General features: G+C 45.3%; 3 protein-coding genes across 7 annotated transcripts; 1 reads left to right on the top strand and 2 right to left on the bottom strand.

Annotated features, from left to right (window-relative positions):
* The first annotated feature begins 1,968 nt into the window (after positions 1–1,968).
* On the top strand, positions 1,969–5,202 carry LOC112349409 (pentatricopeptide repeat-containing protein At4g18840-like). 5 transcript variants are annotated; one of them, XM_024683806.1, is made up of 3 exons: positions 1,969–2,139; positions 2,193–2,353; positions 2,424–5,202. In XM_024683806.1, exons 2-3 carry the CDS (start codon positions 2,314–2,316, stop codon positions 2,927–2,929), a joined length of 546 nt encoding a protein of 181 aa, XP_024539574.1. In that variant the 5' UTR covers positions 1,969–2,139; positions 2,193–2,313; the 3' UTR covers positions 2,930–5,202. The 5 variants fall into 5 exon arrangements, with proteins under 5 accessions (XP_024539574.1, XP_024539575.1, XP_024539576.1 ...); XM_024683807.1 differs by having other exon boundaries at positions 2,199–2,353; XM_024683808.1 differs by having other exon boundaries at positions 2,208–2,353.
* A 2,265-nt stretch (positions 5,203–7,467) lies between these two features.
* Positions 7,468–10,459, bottom strand: LOC112349344 (calnexin homolog). The gene is made up of 3 exons (XM_024683622.1): positions 10,373–10,459; positions 10,045–10,166; positions 7,468–8,333 (listed from the first exon to the last, which is right to left on the bottom strand). Exons 1-3 carry the CDS (start codon positions 10,457–10,459, stop codon positions 7,499–7,501), a joined length of 1,044 nt encoding a protein of 347 aa, XP_024539390.1. The 3' UTR covers positions 7,468–7,498.
* On the bottom strand, positions 10,201–11,849 carry LOC112349345. The gene is made up of 2 exons (XM_024683623.1): positions 10,734–11,849; positions 10,201–10,682 (listed from the first exon to the last, which is right to left on the bottom strand). The coding sequence occupies exons 1-2, from the start codon at positions 11,847–11,849 to the stop codon at positions 10,677–10,679; spliced, it is 1,122 nt and encodes a 373-aa protein (XP_024539391.1). The 3' UTR covers positions 10,201–10,676.
* Positions 11,850–12,814: the final 965 nt, after the last annotated feature.

Below are 12,814 nucleotides of genomic sequence, written 5' to 3' on the forward strand. Positions count from 1 at the left end.
GAACCCTTTGCACCAAACGTGTACCCACTCGGATCATCGTTTTCATCTCTGCGTATGCAACGAGACTAGTTGCCCAATCTCATTGAATAGAACTCGCTGAGACTCATCCTCTGATACCAAATGTAGCGCACGTGGTTTTTGACCCTTTATCCTATGGTGATTTACCATAGGATAACACCACGAAGCAGAACCTAAACCCTCTTTGTGCCACGTGACAGATGCCACGTGTCACATGCCACGTGTCCATGCCACGTGTCCATAGGAACCCAAGGTTCAAGGCCTTGGGCCACTGAACAAAGGAACGGTGCCAAACTCCCAAGCATGGAGCCAAGGAGTGACGAAACCGAACCATGGAGCAACTCCCGAGCATAAAGCCCAAGGAGCGAAGGGACAGGAGCCCGGAGCGACTTGGAACAGTCCTGGAGCAACCAGCATCCCAATGCCAAGACCAGCATGCAAAACGGAGCCAAACGGAGTCTGGCGCTATTTCGGCATACCGGTGGCCTAACGTGAGGACAAGGGTACTCCACCAACTAGCATGGAATGGAACTTAGGCTTAGACCCAAGCCGGACGCAGAACAAGGACAGGCACGCAAGCGGGAGCTAGACTATGCCTCAGGTTGGTCGGCCATGCCCGACCTACCCACTATCCCTACTATACATTTGGAACCCCCCATAGCCCCCCCCCCTTGAGGAACACACGCTTTGGGCTTTCACCCCAAGCCTCCCTTAGTATCAGGAGTTAGTCTCTGGGACAAGCTCGAAACTTACTAAATATGGAATGTCCCTAGATTGCGAATTTGGACACGAGACGAACACCATTGTGTTCAGGACAATCTCTACATTCCGTAGATATGCCAAATGAGCAAATCTGGACACTTTCCACAAATAGCATTTGGGACCGAAATGAGACTAACACAAAGGGCATGATAGCGAGGGTGTTTGGCAGACACGGTAAGCTATCATCCAGCGATATTGAGGGACCAATCTCAATACGCGAGGGTTCTTGTCAAGCCAGTGCAAGACAGAGCAAAAGAGAACTAACAAGCCGGGCCAAGTATGCTCAGCTAAATAGACACTTAGGAATTCCTTCCTTATGCTCATCCGGCCAAGTACAGATGCAAAGTCCAGTTTACTAACACTTGAACAAGAGGGGCCAATAAAGGGAACCAGCAGTACCGACCTCCTGCCATCGTGGCAGTAAGGTAAGAGTGTCCGTAAGGACTAGTCGACAGGTAACTTTCGATACCCGAAGTCACATGCGCGACAAAGATAGAGTAAAAGAGAGTTAAAAACCAGATTAAGTATTTTTAGCAAAAAACACATAAGAGTTCCTAAATATAGATGTTAACCCTAATTTACTAAACAAAAAAAGGGATCTAGCAATATTAATTTTTTGCTATTGTGGCAATAAAAGAAAAAAATTCAAAAGGATTCACAAATAACTAATTTTTGATACCCACAGTCACATTTGCAATACTTTTATACTTTTTGTTATGTCAATTTTCCTACAAAAATCTTAAACATATTTTTCAATAGTTAATTCATGTGCTCTTTACCTAATTGATTGTGAATGCTTATCACTATTCATGTGCAACTTAGTTTTTTACGTTTTAAAAACTATTTGCCAAAACTTGGATGTGAACTTGGGATCTTAATCACTCATAATATCATCTAACAAACCAAGTAACCAATATACAAATGTTTGAGCAAATTTCAAAACTTTAATTTCAAGGAAGAAATGAACCATTTTTGTCAAACAATCCATAACAATTAAGATAGCATCATTTTCTGTCCTTACAAGGGCTGTGAGACCAACAACTTTCTCATAACTCCAACTAATAATCAACTTCATACCTATCATAAATTTGGTATGTTTAACATACCAATCAAACATGGAATGGATCTTATGAGCTTGGAAATGCTCAAGAGATTGAGACATTAGTCCCCTAAGGATGAGGGAATGAAACCTGTAAGCTTGGGAGAACTAGGCTTTTTAGTTGCCCAAGGGAGGAAGGAATGGAGCCAAAAAACAAGCTTGCTTTGAGATTCAAGACGAGGAGTTTCTCGAGCTTGGTGAGGAACGACGGAATGCTGCCCGAGCTGTCGGCCCTTTCAAGGATGAGGTACCCCAAGCTGGTAAGTTTCCCAACTATGGATGGAATCGGTTCCTCAAATCTATAACCTGTCAGATCCAGCATTTGCAGTGTGGATGCAAGTTGACCAAGCAGTGGTCTGGAGAAGAAGTTCCCTCCCAACTCGAGAACTTCCAGCTGACGCAGCTTACCAAAGGCAGGAGGTACGGGACCATCCATGGCGTATGAAGCTTTGAGAAACAACTTCATCATTGAACGTTGTGGTTTTAATCGTTACTTTTGGAGGTTTGTTCTTTACATTCTTTGTTTGTTGCATGTCCATTGCAGCAGTAAAGCCCGCCACAGCATTCAAGGTCGAAATAGCCACTGACACTGCTGCAAGGGTGCGCTTTGCATCAAACGGGAAGATCAAGATGTATGGCAAGCTTTCAAGAGTCAAGGATGCTCGGCAAGTTTTCGATCGCATGCGTAACAAGGACTCGGTGTCTTGGTTCTTGATGCTAGCTGTGTATGCACAAAATGGTCATATGGAAGAGGCCAAGCTGATGTTTTCCCAAATGCCAGAGAGGAGTTTGATTTCTTTCAATATGATGTTATCTTCGTTTGGTCGGTGTGGATGTGTACAAGAAGCTTACAAAATCTTTAACAACATGCCTCACAGGGATTTAGTGTCTTGGAACGCCGTGACCTTTGCGTATGCCCACAATGGGTATATCAACGAGACGGTTCAGGTGTTTGATGCCATGCCCGAGAGAGATATGATCTGCATGCGAATAATAGAAATTTGGAAAAAGCTAAGAACATCTTTGAGAAAATGCCAGAAAGAGATCTAGCTGCTTGGAACTGTATGCTGAATGCATATTCCCAAAGCGGGTATCCGCAGGAGGCAAGGCGTGTGTTTTATTCTATGCCTCAGAGAAGTCCCATTTCCTGGACTGTGATGTTAAACCTCTCTGCCGCAAATTCTAGTTTACAAGAAACAAAGAATATATTCGAAGCCATTCCAGAAATTAATCTAGTTTCGTGTACGTCAATGATTTCTGCATATGCCCAGTCAGGGTATCTCTTGGAAGCTAAATCATTATTTGATAGAATGCCATGCTGGAACATTGTAACATGGACCGAGATGCTGGCAGCATCTTCATGGCCGAGGACATCTTTCAAAAAATGCCATTCACGCATGCAACGCCATGCTAACCGGATATGCCCACGCTGGCAAAGTTGAGCAGGCAAAGTGTATATTTGACAAAATGCCATGTTGGAGTTTAGTATCGTGGAGTTCACTGCTGTATGCCTTCGCAGGATCAAGAGATATGGACTTGACATGACGATTTTTCGATAAAATGCCATACCAGCAGCTAGTTTCCTGGAACACCATGCTTGATGCTTATGCCCAAAACGGGTATATGGCAGAAGCAAGGGTCATGTTCAATGCAATGGTAGAGAAGGACGTAATTTCTTGGACTATAATGCTTGCTGGCTATGGCCTTAGTGGCCAGAGTTTATTTGCAAGAAAAATATTTGCCCAGATGCCAGGGAAGAATGAAGCTTCTTGGGATGCAATGCTCACTGCATGTACCCAAGCAGGGGAATCGGTTTCTGTGTCACACTATGCAGATGGCCGGCATTTACAACCAAGTTGGATTTGTCTCCGCTCTCAATGCTCACGGCCAAGTTGGTAGTGTTAAATGTGCTAGAAGTTGCTTTGTTTCGATGGCTTTTGACTGTGGCATTCAGCCATGTCACCAGCATTACTCCTGCATAATCGATGGCTTAGCAAGAGCTGGTTACATTGACAATGCAAGAGAACTCATCGAAAACATGCCATTTGTTCCCACTTCTTTGGATTGGCTCAGAGCCTCGAGTGTGGAACCTGTGTATCAAAATGGGTGTCTGGAATTGCGAGCAGCAGAGCTATGTATCCTCTCTTGGCAAATGTATGGGCTTGGCATTGATAGGATCTAAGGAAAAAATAACTGCTGTAAGACTAGAAGTACCAATTGCGTTTCATGCTTGATAAATTCAAATATTGATAAAATGGGAAAAAAAAACAAATCATTTGTCTATATAACACCTAGGATCTGAGCGTGGACCTCCTGGACCAAATCACCAGGGGCTCTGAGAGATCGCGAGCAACTTCAATCAGACAGATACCTTGCAATACGGTGTGTGGAAAGTGCAGCAGGCGAAAATTGTGTTTGCTGATCCGCTGAGGTGTTTGATTCTATGCGAATGTTCTCAAAACTCTTCATCAAAAACTATCAAACGAGCAATGTTTAATGCCTGACGACGACCATGATAGGTACTAACAAAGCAAATATTCCTTTGCGTCACGATGCTCACACGAAGCTCTTCGGAGCGATGGAGATGGAACGCAATGCCCTCGTCATGGCAGCATGGGGCTACCTTCTTTGCAATCGACAAAACATGGGTGATATGCATGGACTTAATCGTCGTTTGGTGCAACGAGACTAGGCCGGATATCGAAGCACCGCACGATTTGGAGGAGTCCAAGGCGTTGATCGAGTTCCTGACAGATTGGGCTTCACCGGAACCTTAGACAAGCACGTTTGATTCCTCTGACAACAGCACGCAATGCAACTCCGACCTCTCAAGGATCGGTCACCAGAAATCATTGACGTACACGAAACTAGATTAATTTCTGAAATGGCTTCGAATATATTCTTTGTTTCTTGTAAACTAGAATTTGCGGCAGAGAGGTTTAACATCACAGTCCAGGAAATGAGACTTCTCTGAGGCATAGAATAAAACACACGCCTTGTCTCCTGTGGATACCCGCTTTGGGAATATGCATTCAGCATACAGTTCCAAGCAGCTAGATCTCTTTCTGGCATTTTCTCAAAGATGTCCTTAGCTTCTTCCAAATTTCTATTATTCGCATGCAACGTTAAAACAAAGATCACGGCGTTCCAAGACACTAAATCCCTGTGAGGCATGTTAAAGATTTTGTAAGCTTCTTGTAGCTTTGTTTCAATGGCTTTTGACTGTGGCATTCAGCCATGCCACCAGCATTACTCCTGCATAATCGATGGCTTGGCAAGAGCTGGTTACATTGACAATGCAAGAGAACTCATTGGAAACATGCCATTTTTTCCCACTTCTTTGGATTGGCCGTGCCTTTTAGCTGCATGTCAGAGCCTTGAGTGTGGAACCTGTATATTGTATACGCAAGGAAACTTTTTGATACAGCCCCTGACAGAGACCAAATCTTGTGGAGCTCCATGATAGCTTCATATGCACAACTAAGCACCACTGACAGCAAGGCCTTTCTTCTCTTCAACGAAATGCAGGCCGTAGATTCCCGAAACACATCGTGCTTCGTATCCATCCTGGCCTCAAAACAGCCACAAAGGCAGCTTTCAAGTGGGAAAGAGCTTCTTCGCTTCCATGGTTGTGGATCACGCCATTGAGCCCACAAGGCAGCACTACAGTTGCATGGTAGATCCCTTCCGAGCCGGCCACCTTCACGACGCCAAAGATCTAATCTTAAGCATGCCGTTCGTTCCCAGTGCTCTCGAGTGGACGTGCCTTCTCGGAGCATGCAAGAGCCACGAGGATTATAACAATCTTAGACTGGGAGACGATGTAGTGAGATCTGTAATGGACGTAACCGACGCAAGCCCCAAGACACCCTATGCTTTACTAGCAAACGTCTACACAAGCTCCCAAACAAAAAATCCACACTATATGAGCCCCCACCGCTACAGCCTCCGCCACCACCACAGCCTCCTCCACCGTGGCCTCCACCATGACCACCACCAGAGCCTCCACTGTGGCCTCCACCATGGTGGCCACCGCTAAACATTGCTCCCGCGAAATCGGAGCGTCTTCTTGGCTTTCGCCTTTTTGGAGATGCAAAGAAACTGAAACACATTTTGGATTGATTGCTTGCATGCAAGGGGGCATAATCTTCTGCTTATACACAGGCTAGAAGGCAATTTGAGACTTTGACCCAGAGGAAGCCACGAAGAAAGCAATGATAGCGCGTGGACCTGGAGAAGTTTATGCAATGAGTGCCACGTCGTGACACTTCATCAGAGTGTTCAAGAAACGCAAGACGTGCATTTGTCTATCCAACCTTTGAGGAATACGTGCATAAAATCTCGTCAAATTGTGCATGAAGGAAGTTGCTTTGCTTGCTTCATATGGTCAGGTCTTGTGGCCAATCAGATGTTCTCCTGCCTAGTATATAAGCGCAAGCCTCCTCGCATCAATCATACCTTTATCTTGCGCAATCCAAGATGTGTTTCGGTTTCTCTCAAGCCTCTAACAGGCGAAAGCAGAGGCGAAGGCGCCCGTCTGCAGCAACGGGCGCCTTCATGGGGGCTGCCGGCAGTGGTGGCGGAGCTTGTGCTGGCACTGGCGGCGGAGGAGGCTGTGGTGGCGGTGGTGGTGGTGGTGGCTGCGGAGGAGGCGGTGGTGGTGGTGGCTGCGGAGGAGGCGGTGGTGGAGGCGGTGGAGGCTGCTAAATACTCTGTATGAGAAATAGCCATGCATATGAATGTTTGTAAATATACATATTCCTGGGTTTTCCAATTGAACTTGTTTGTTTTTCTTACAGCCAAGGATTGAGCTGGCCACGATCTTAGCACTGTTTTGGAACTAGTAAGTAGAATCTCGTAGCATCTATTCAGTAATTCTATGTACTTCAGGTACTATAGTGATTCAAGTAAAATCCAAAAAAAAGGGAAACATCCACTTACAATACAACGTTTTGAGCGCTCTTCTGTTGTCTTCTCTCAAGTAAAAGCTTTGATTCTTCTAGCTCTCTCTCGCCTCCTGTTTTCTTACAATTCGCGTCGGGTTCTCCTTTGGCGGGCGCCCTCGCCTTCCTTCTCAATCTCGTTGCCAGCCGCCTTGTCCTTGGAATCGTCCGGGCTGGAGATGTCTTCCCTCTTGGACTTCTCTACAGTCACCTGCGCAAGACAAACAACCATGACAGTCCAAAACTCGCGCAGCGTATTGCTAATTGTACCTTCGTCTTCTTGGGGGGCGATTTCTTGCCACCAAATAGAATCTTAAACAGCGTGGCCACCACGACGAGCGGGATCAAAGCTATGGCGCTCAAAGAAATGGTTGGGAACTTCTCGGCCTTCTCCAGAAGATCCTGTCACAAACGAAAAGAAAATTAGAATACGAGACAAAGTCCATGCTCGTGTGTTTTACTTACAAGAATCTTTTCCTTCTGTGACGCCAAAGCCGGGATGTCGGCAACCTTGCGCAGGTACTCAAACATCTTTGCCTGAAAAGATTCGAGGTCGTCACACACACACACACAAAGAAAAAAAAAAGACAGACAAAAGAAAACAAAGGAAAAGTACCTGGATGCCGTCAGGACTAGGAGTCGCTTCTTCAATTTTTTGCTTCTCCTTCTCAGCCTCTTACTTGGGCTTCCATTTCGTCTCCCTGTACTCTGCTGCCACAGCCTCGTCGGTCGCCACCAGGATGTTGTCAAAAAGAATGCCGTCCTGCATCGTCCAGATCTCGATCCCTATCGCCGAGATCGGCTCTAGATCCGGCCTGTCCAACTCGAAGTACTCCGGGTTTGGTATTTGCTTCGGAGCCCAGATCCCCTTGTAAGCCGGGTTGTCGATCATCGAAGGATACCACTTCCCCTTGTAGTCCGGGTTCCTCTTCATGGGCCTCTTCCATTCTCCACACCCAGACGCTTCCTCACACTTTGGGTTGCTGATCTTCGGGGGCTCCCACTCGCCATCCTCCTCGTCGTCCCAGTCCGCGGGTTTGCTAGCTTCCGGATCGTCAACCTCGTCCGGCTCGTTGTCCAGCCAGTCATCGGGCTTGACCGCCTCCGCGTCCTCGATCTCCAGTGGAGCGTCCGGCTCGTTGTCCAGCCAGTCATCGGGCTTGGTCGCTTCCGGATCGGGGATCTTCGCCGGCTCGTCCCAGTCCTCGGGCTTCTTGTCGTCGGGATTGGGGATGGTCTTGGGCGGGATCACGGCCGGCTGGAAGTCGCTCGAGAGGAGGTCGACGCTCTTCTCCTCCTTGCCGTCGACGAGGATCTTGAGCGTGTTGTTCGGGTAGATCACTGCTGTGTAGACGTGAGAGAGCTTGTCAGCCACTGGCGATGGCGGGTACTTGAGGTGATGCTCGATGTGCTTGTCGGATTTAGGGCCTTTGTGCTTGTAGATGAAGTGCACCTTGTTGGTGGTGCCACATCTGTCCAGCCCAAACATGATTGAGTAGGGGGATTCGTTGCTGAAATTGACGGGCGTCCATTGCAGGAGAAAGAACTTAAGATACACTCTCCCTTTTGGGATTATAGAGATGGGTTTAAACCTTAGTTAAACACAGAATCACATAAGTATGGAGTTAAATTATGCTTTAAGTTAGTCAACCGTGTTTAACTTATTATACATTTGGAATTCATCAAAAACTCAAAAGCTCAAGGGTGGTTAAGTGGTGAAGAACTTTAAGAGAAGATTAAATTTTGTATTTTCACACTAGATTATAACATTGGTATTGAAGCCTAATTTAATTCTCATGGCTAACAAATATAAAACAAGAACCAAAGTTGGTAAACCTTAAGAGAAGTACCATTGGTGACTGGATAGCCTAAATATGATTGTAGATGATCATTCCTAAAGGATTGTTAAGCACCAAATTAATGTAATAGAATAGAAAAAAGGTTTATAAACAAAACCCCCCTTTGTAAAAAAAATGCATGCTCTAGGATTTTACTTTAGTCCCAAAAATTAGTCTTTAAAACAATCACAAAAACTTGTATATTTGACAAAATGCCATGTTAAAGTTTAATATTGTGGAGTTCACTATTGTATGGATACACAGGATCAAGAGATATGGACTTTGACACGACGATTTTTCGATAAAATGCCATACCAACATCTAGTTTCTTGGAACACCATGCTTGATGCTTATGCCCAAAACGGGTATATGGTAGAAGCAAGGGTCATGTTCAATGCAATGGTGGAGAAGGACGTAATTTCTTGGACTAGAATGCTTGCTGCCTATGGTCTTAGTGGCCAGAGTTCACTTGCAAGAAAAACTTTTGCCCAGATGCCAGGGAAGAATGAAGTTTCTTGGGATGCAATGCTCAGTGCATGTACCCAAGCAGGGGATTCGGTTTCTGTGTTTGAGTTGTTTCACACTATGTAGATGGCCGGCATTTACAACCAAGTTGGATTTGTCTCCGCTCTCAATGCTCATGGCCAAGTTCGCAGTGTTGCTTTGTTTCGATGGCTTTTGACTGTGGCATTCAGCCATGTCACCAGCATTACTCCTGCATAATCGATGGCTTGGCAAGAGCTGGTTACATTGACAATGCAAGAGAACTCATCGGAAACATGCCATTTGTTCCCACTTCTTTGAATTGGCTGTGCCTTTTAGCTGCATGTCGGAGCCTCGAGTGTGGAACCTGCATATCAAAATGGGTGTCTGGACTTGCGAGCAGCAGAGCTATGTATCCTCTCCTGGCAAATGTATGGGCTTGGCATTGTTAGAATCTAAAGAACAAAAACTGCTGCCTAGATTATGTTGTCAAATTGCTCGAGAATTTAAGACTAGAAGTACCAATTGCGTTTCATGCTTGATAAATTCAAATATTGACAAAATGGGAAAAAAACAAATCATTTGTCTATATAACACCCAACATTCCCAGGATCTGAGCGTGGACCTCCTGGACCAAATCACCAGAGGCTCTGAGAGATCGCGAGCAACTTCAATCAGACAGATACCTTGCAATACCTAGCGATTGAGGTGTGTGGAAAGTGCACCAGGCGAAAATTGTGTTTGATGATCCGCCTGAGGGAATGTGTTTGATTCCATGTGAATGTTCTCAAAACTCTTCATGGATAACTAGAAAACGATCAATGTTTGATGCCTGACGACGATACTTGCTGCCATGATAGGTACTAACAAAGCAAATATTCCTTTGCGCCACGATGCTCACACGAAGCTCTTCGGAGCGATGGAGATGGAACGCGATGCCCTTGTCATGGCAGCGTGGGGCTGCCTCCGACTCGATCCATCGCCTTGGACTCCTCCAAATCGTGCGGTGCTTCGGTATCCGACCTGCACCAAACGACGATTAAGTCAATGCAAGTGCTACGTCCATATCACCCATGTTTTGTATTACAGATTGGGCTTCACAGGAATCTTAGACAAGCACGTTTGATTCCTCTGACAACAGCACGCAATGTAGCTCCGACCTCTCAAACTCCTTGAAGGATCGGTCACCAGTGATGTAGAACACAAAGGCAGAGCATGGAGACGTATACCGCAGCGAGTGCTGCCACTAGCCAAGCGAAAAGAAAGCCGTAGCCTGGGTAAAGCGTCCAGGCCTTCCCGAGTACTGGGAGCGCCATGGCGAAGACCGAGTCGGAGATACCTTCCCTGCCAAAGAAACAGAAGAACATTAGAGAGCTTTGATTGATCAAAACTGTCACATCTGTAATCGAATGTCTGGAGATATGGATCTACAACCGCTGAAACGCCTCCAACCAACTAAAGCCATTCTCCACGACACGGAAAGCATCGGCCTCTTTCGCCCGGGGACCGCTTGCTCCCAAGTCGCGGTTGATATCAATCCTAAAAGCATTCACCAGAAACTTAGAGAACACCATCATAACTGCGCTCTACCTCTTTTTCCCGGCCTGGCGCATCAGGTCTGGGAACTCGAAATCGTAACAAATAGCTCCTCCAATCCGGCCGAGCTCGGTCTTGATGACAGGAAGAATGGGATCCCCTGGAGTTCCATACCAATGGAACCAAGTGGGATTTCCTGTAGGTAAATCCAATGGAGCCATCGGGAAGAACGAGGTCGAAATAGTTCCCGACGCTCGCGTCCTTGTACTCGTAAGTGATGCCGACGTAGGCGCCGTGCTGGAAAGCGATCTGTCCGGCTTTGAATTGGAGAGAATCCCTCTCCTGTTTGAGGTGGAGTTTCACCGCAGCCTCGGACCAGAGCACCAACCGATCGCCGGCTCGGAGGCGCTGGTTCGTCCGGTTGAGCATCACATCCATGTCCTCGTAGACGAGGAGCTTGCCCAGGACGCAAGAGACCGGCACTGTTTTCTTCATCGTGAGGGCGATGTCCTTCTGGAAGAAATCGCCCGAGAAGACCGAGACCCTGGCGCTGCCGTAGAACAAGGTCGAGAGGGCAATGGCTCCAAACGCCAGGGAGTGGCCGCGATGCAGCTGCGTAGCACGCTTCTTGTCGGATTTGTCCATCTTGGGAAGAGACTCGTCGAGAACGGTCCTGTCGTGGAGAATCGCCGAGAACCACGCCATGAGGAATGCGATCCCATCCATCCCCCACACGCCGGCGCTCATCACCAGGGGCAAGATTGTCACCTGCGACACGGCGGGATGGAGGAGGGCGCCGACGCCGCCGAATCGATTCCACAGGAACCACGCCGTGGTCCAGACCGACGCAAATACCAGCGGCTGGGACGTTCTTGCTCGATCAAAACGCTTCCTGTAGCCGATGCTTGCAAGAAATGGGAGGAGAAGAAACACCCACAGCGCCAGTGCCCAGATTATTCCCACAATTGGCACGCTGCTGGCGGTGGAGTTGTCCGGGCTCACCTTTCCCAGGAAGAATGCCAGGAGAGCAAGAATTGTGCGTAATCCCTGATTTGTGGAAGAAATGCAGGAGGAAAAATGGTTGGAGCCAAGAACAAATTGCAACAGATTGGAAACCAGAGAAGAAAGTGCATGCCACCAAGAGAATGGCCAGCATTTCACTTTCGTCATGTCTCTTGGTGCTTGTTTGAATGTAGGTGGTAATTTATATTTTTATTAAAATGAAAAGAATATATTATAAATATTCAGGTATATTTTAAAATATACCTTCATCTAGCAGTTTTAATTTTTTCACTCATAAAATTATCAGTGTTTAATACTATATCTTAAACATAGACAAAACCTCTAAAGTTAACTGAAATCTAGAGAAAAAAAAAATATATATATACTACTTGATGTAATACAAAACTCCTATCCTCTTGTCTATATCTACATCTTCTTTTCCCATTTGTTTCTTTTGCATTATAAAATATTAAAACCATGATATAATTATATTTGTTTAAGATGTTACTTAAAGGTCATTAGTGTTTAATACAGTCATAAAGATAACTTACTACTACTTAAAGAAGCTTTTGGTTCTTTTGATTCTTGGGCTACAAATTTTTGGATTTTCACTTTGTTTCTACCAAGTGACAAAAGCTATTGAAAGTAATCTAAAAAAATATTATATTCAAACAAGTCTATAGTTTTTAGAACAATCTAACCATGCTAGTTGCATAAATTTTTTAACTTATTTGTACATTGTAAACAACTAAAGAGAACGAATTGCATATAGGTTCAAAAATAAAGGGAAAGAACTTATTACACCCTATTTTTCAATTAGTTAAGAGGGATATTTAGGGTTAAATATTTTTGGGTTTGAATAATAGTGGGCTAAATGAACTTTTAAGAAGTCTAAATTTTATTGGTTGGCTAAGGGAATTATATTATATATTTGATTAACATCTAATAAGAGAGTGAGGCTCTCAAAAAAGTCTTGAAGAGTTACTTGAGAGATAATTAAATATAAAAAGAAAATAGTTATAAGTAAAAGTGCACCACCTTTTTCCAATTTGTTAAAAGTCTTGGAATACTCTAGGCTTGAGAAACAATAAAGTATATATGGAAAAAGCCCATGAATAAAACACTCATTTTTT

This window comes from Selaginella moellendorffii, unplaced genomic scaffold (assembly GCF_000143415.4).
Source record: "Selaginella moellendorffii unplaced genomic scaffold, v1.0 SELMOscaffold_38, whole genome shotgun sequence".
Lineage (NCBI taxonomy): Eukaryota > Viridiplantae > Streptophyta > Lycopodiopsida > Selaginellales > Selaginellaceae > Selaginella > Selaginella moellendorffii.

What these genes read in the sequence shown, in the direction of transcription:
- LOC112349409 (XM_024683806.1), top strand. Translation starts at nt 2,314, where the DNA reads ATGGCGTATGAAGCTTTGAGAAACAACTTCATCATTGAAC. An exon ending in AAACAACTTCATCATTGAAC is followed by an intron (nt 2,354 to 2,423) that starts GTTGTGGTTTTA and finishes TGTCCATTGCAG; the next exon opens with CAGTAAAGCCCGCCACAGCA.
- LOC112349344 (XM_024683622.1), bottom strand. Translation starts at nt 10,459, where the DNA reads ATGGCGCTCCCAGTACTCGGGAAGGCCTGGACGCTTTACCCAGGCTAC. An exon ending in TAGTGGCAGCACTCGCTGCG is followed by an intron (nt 10,167 to 10,372) that starts GTATACGTCTCC and finishes CGTTTGGTGCAG; the next exon opens with GTCGGATACCGAAGCACCGC. An exon ending in ATCGCTCCGAAGAGCTTCGT is followed by an intron (nt 8,334 to 10,044) that starts GTGAGCATCGTG and finishes CGTCAATTTCAG; the next exon opens with CAACGAATCCCCCTACTCAA.
- LOC112349345 (XM_024683623.1), bottom strand. Translation starts at nt 11,849, where the DNA reads ATGACGAAAGTGAAATGCTGGCCATTCTCTTGGTGGCATGCACTTTCT.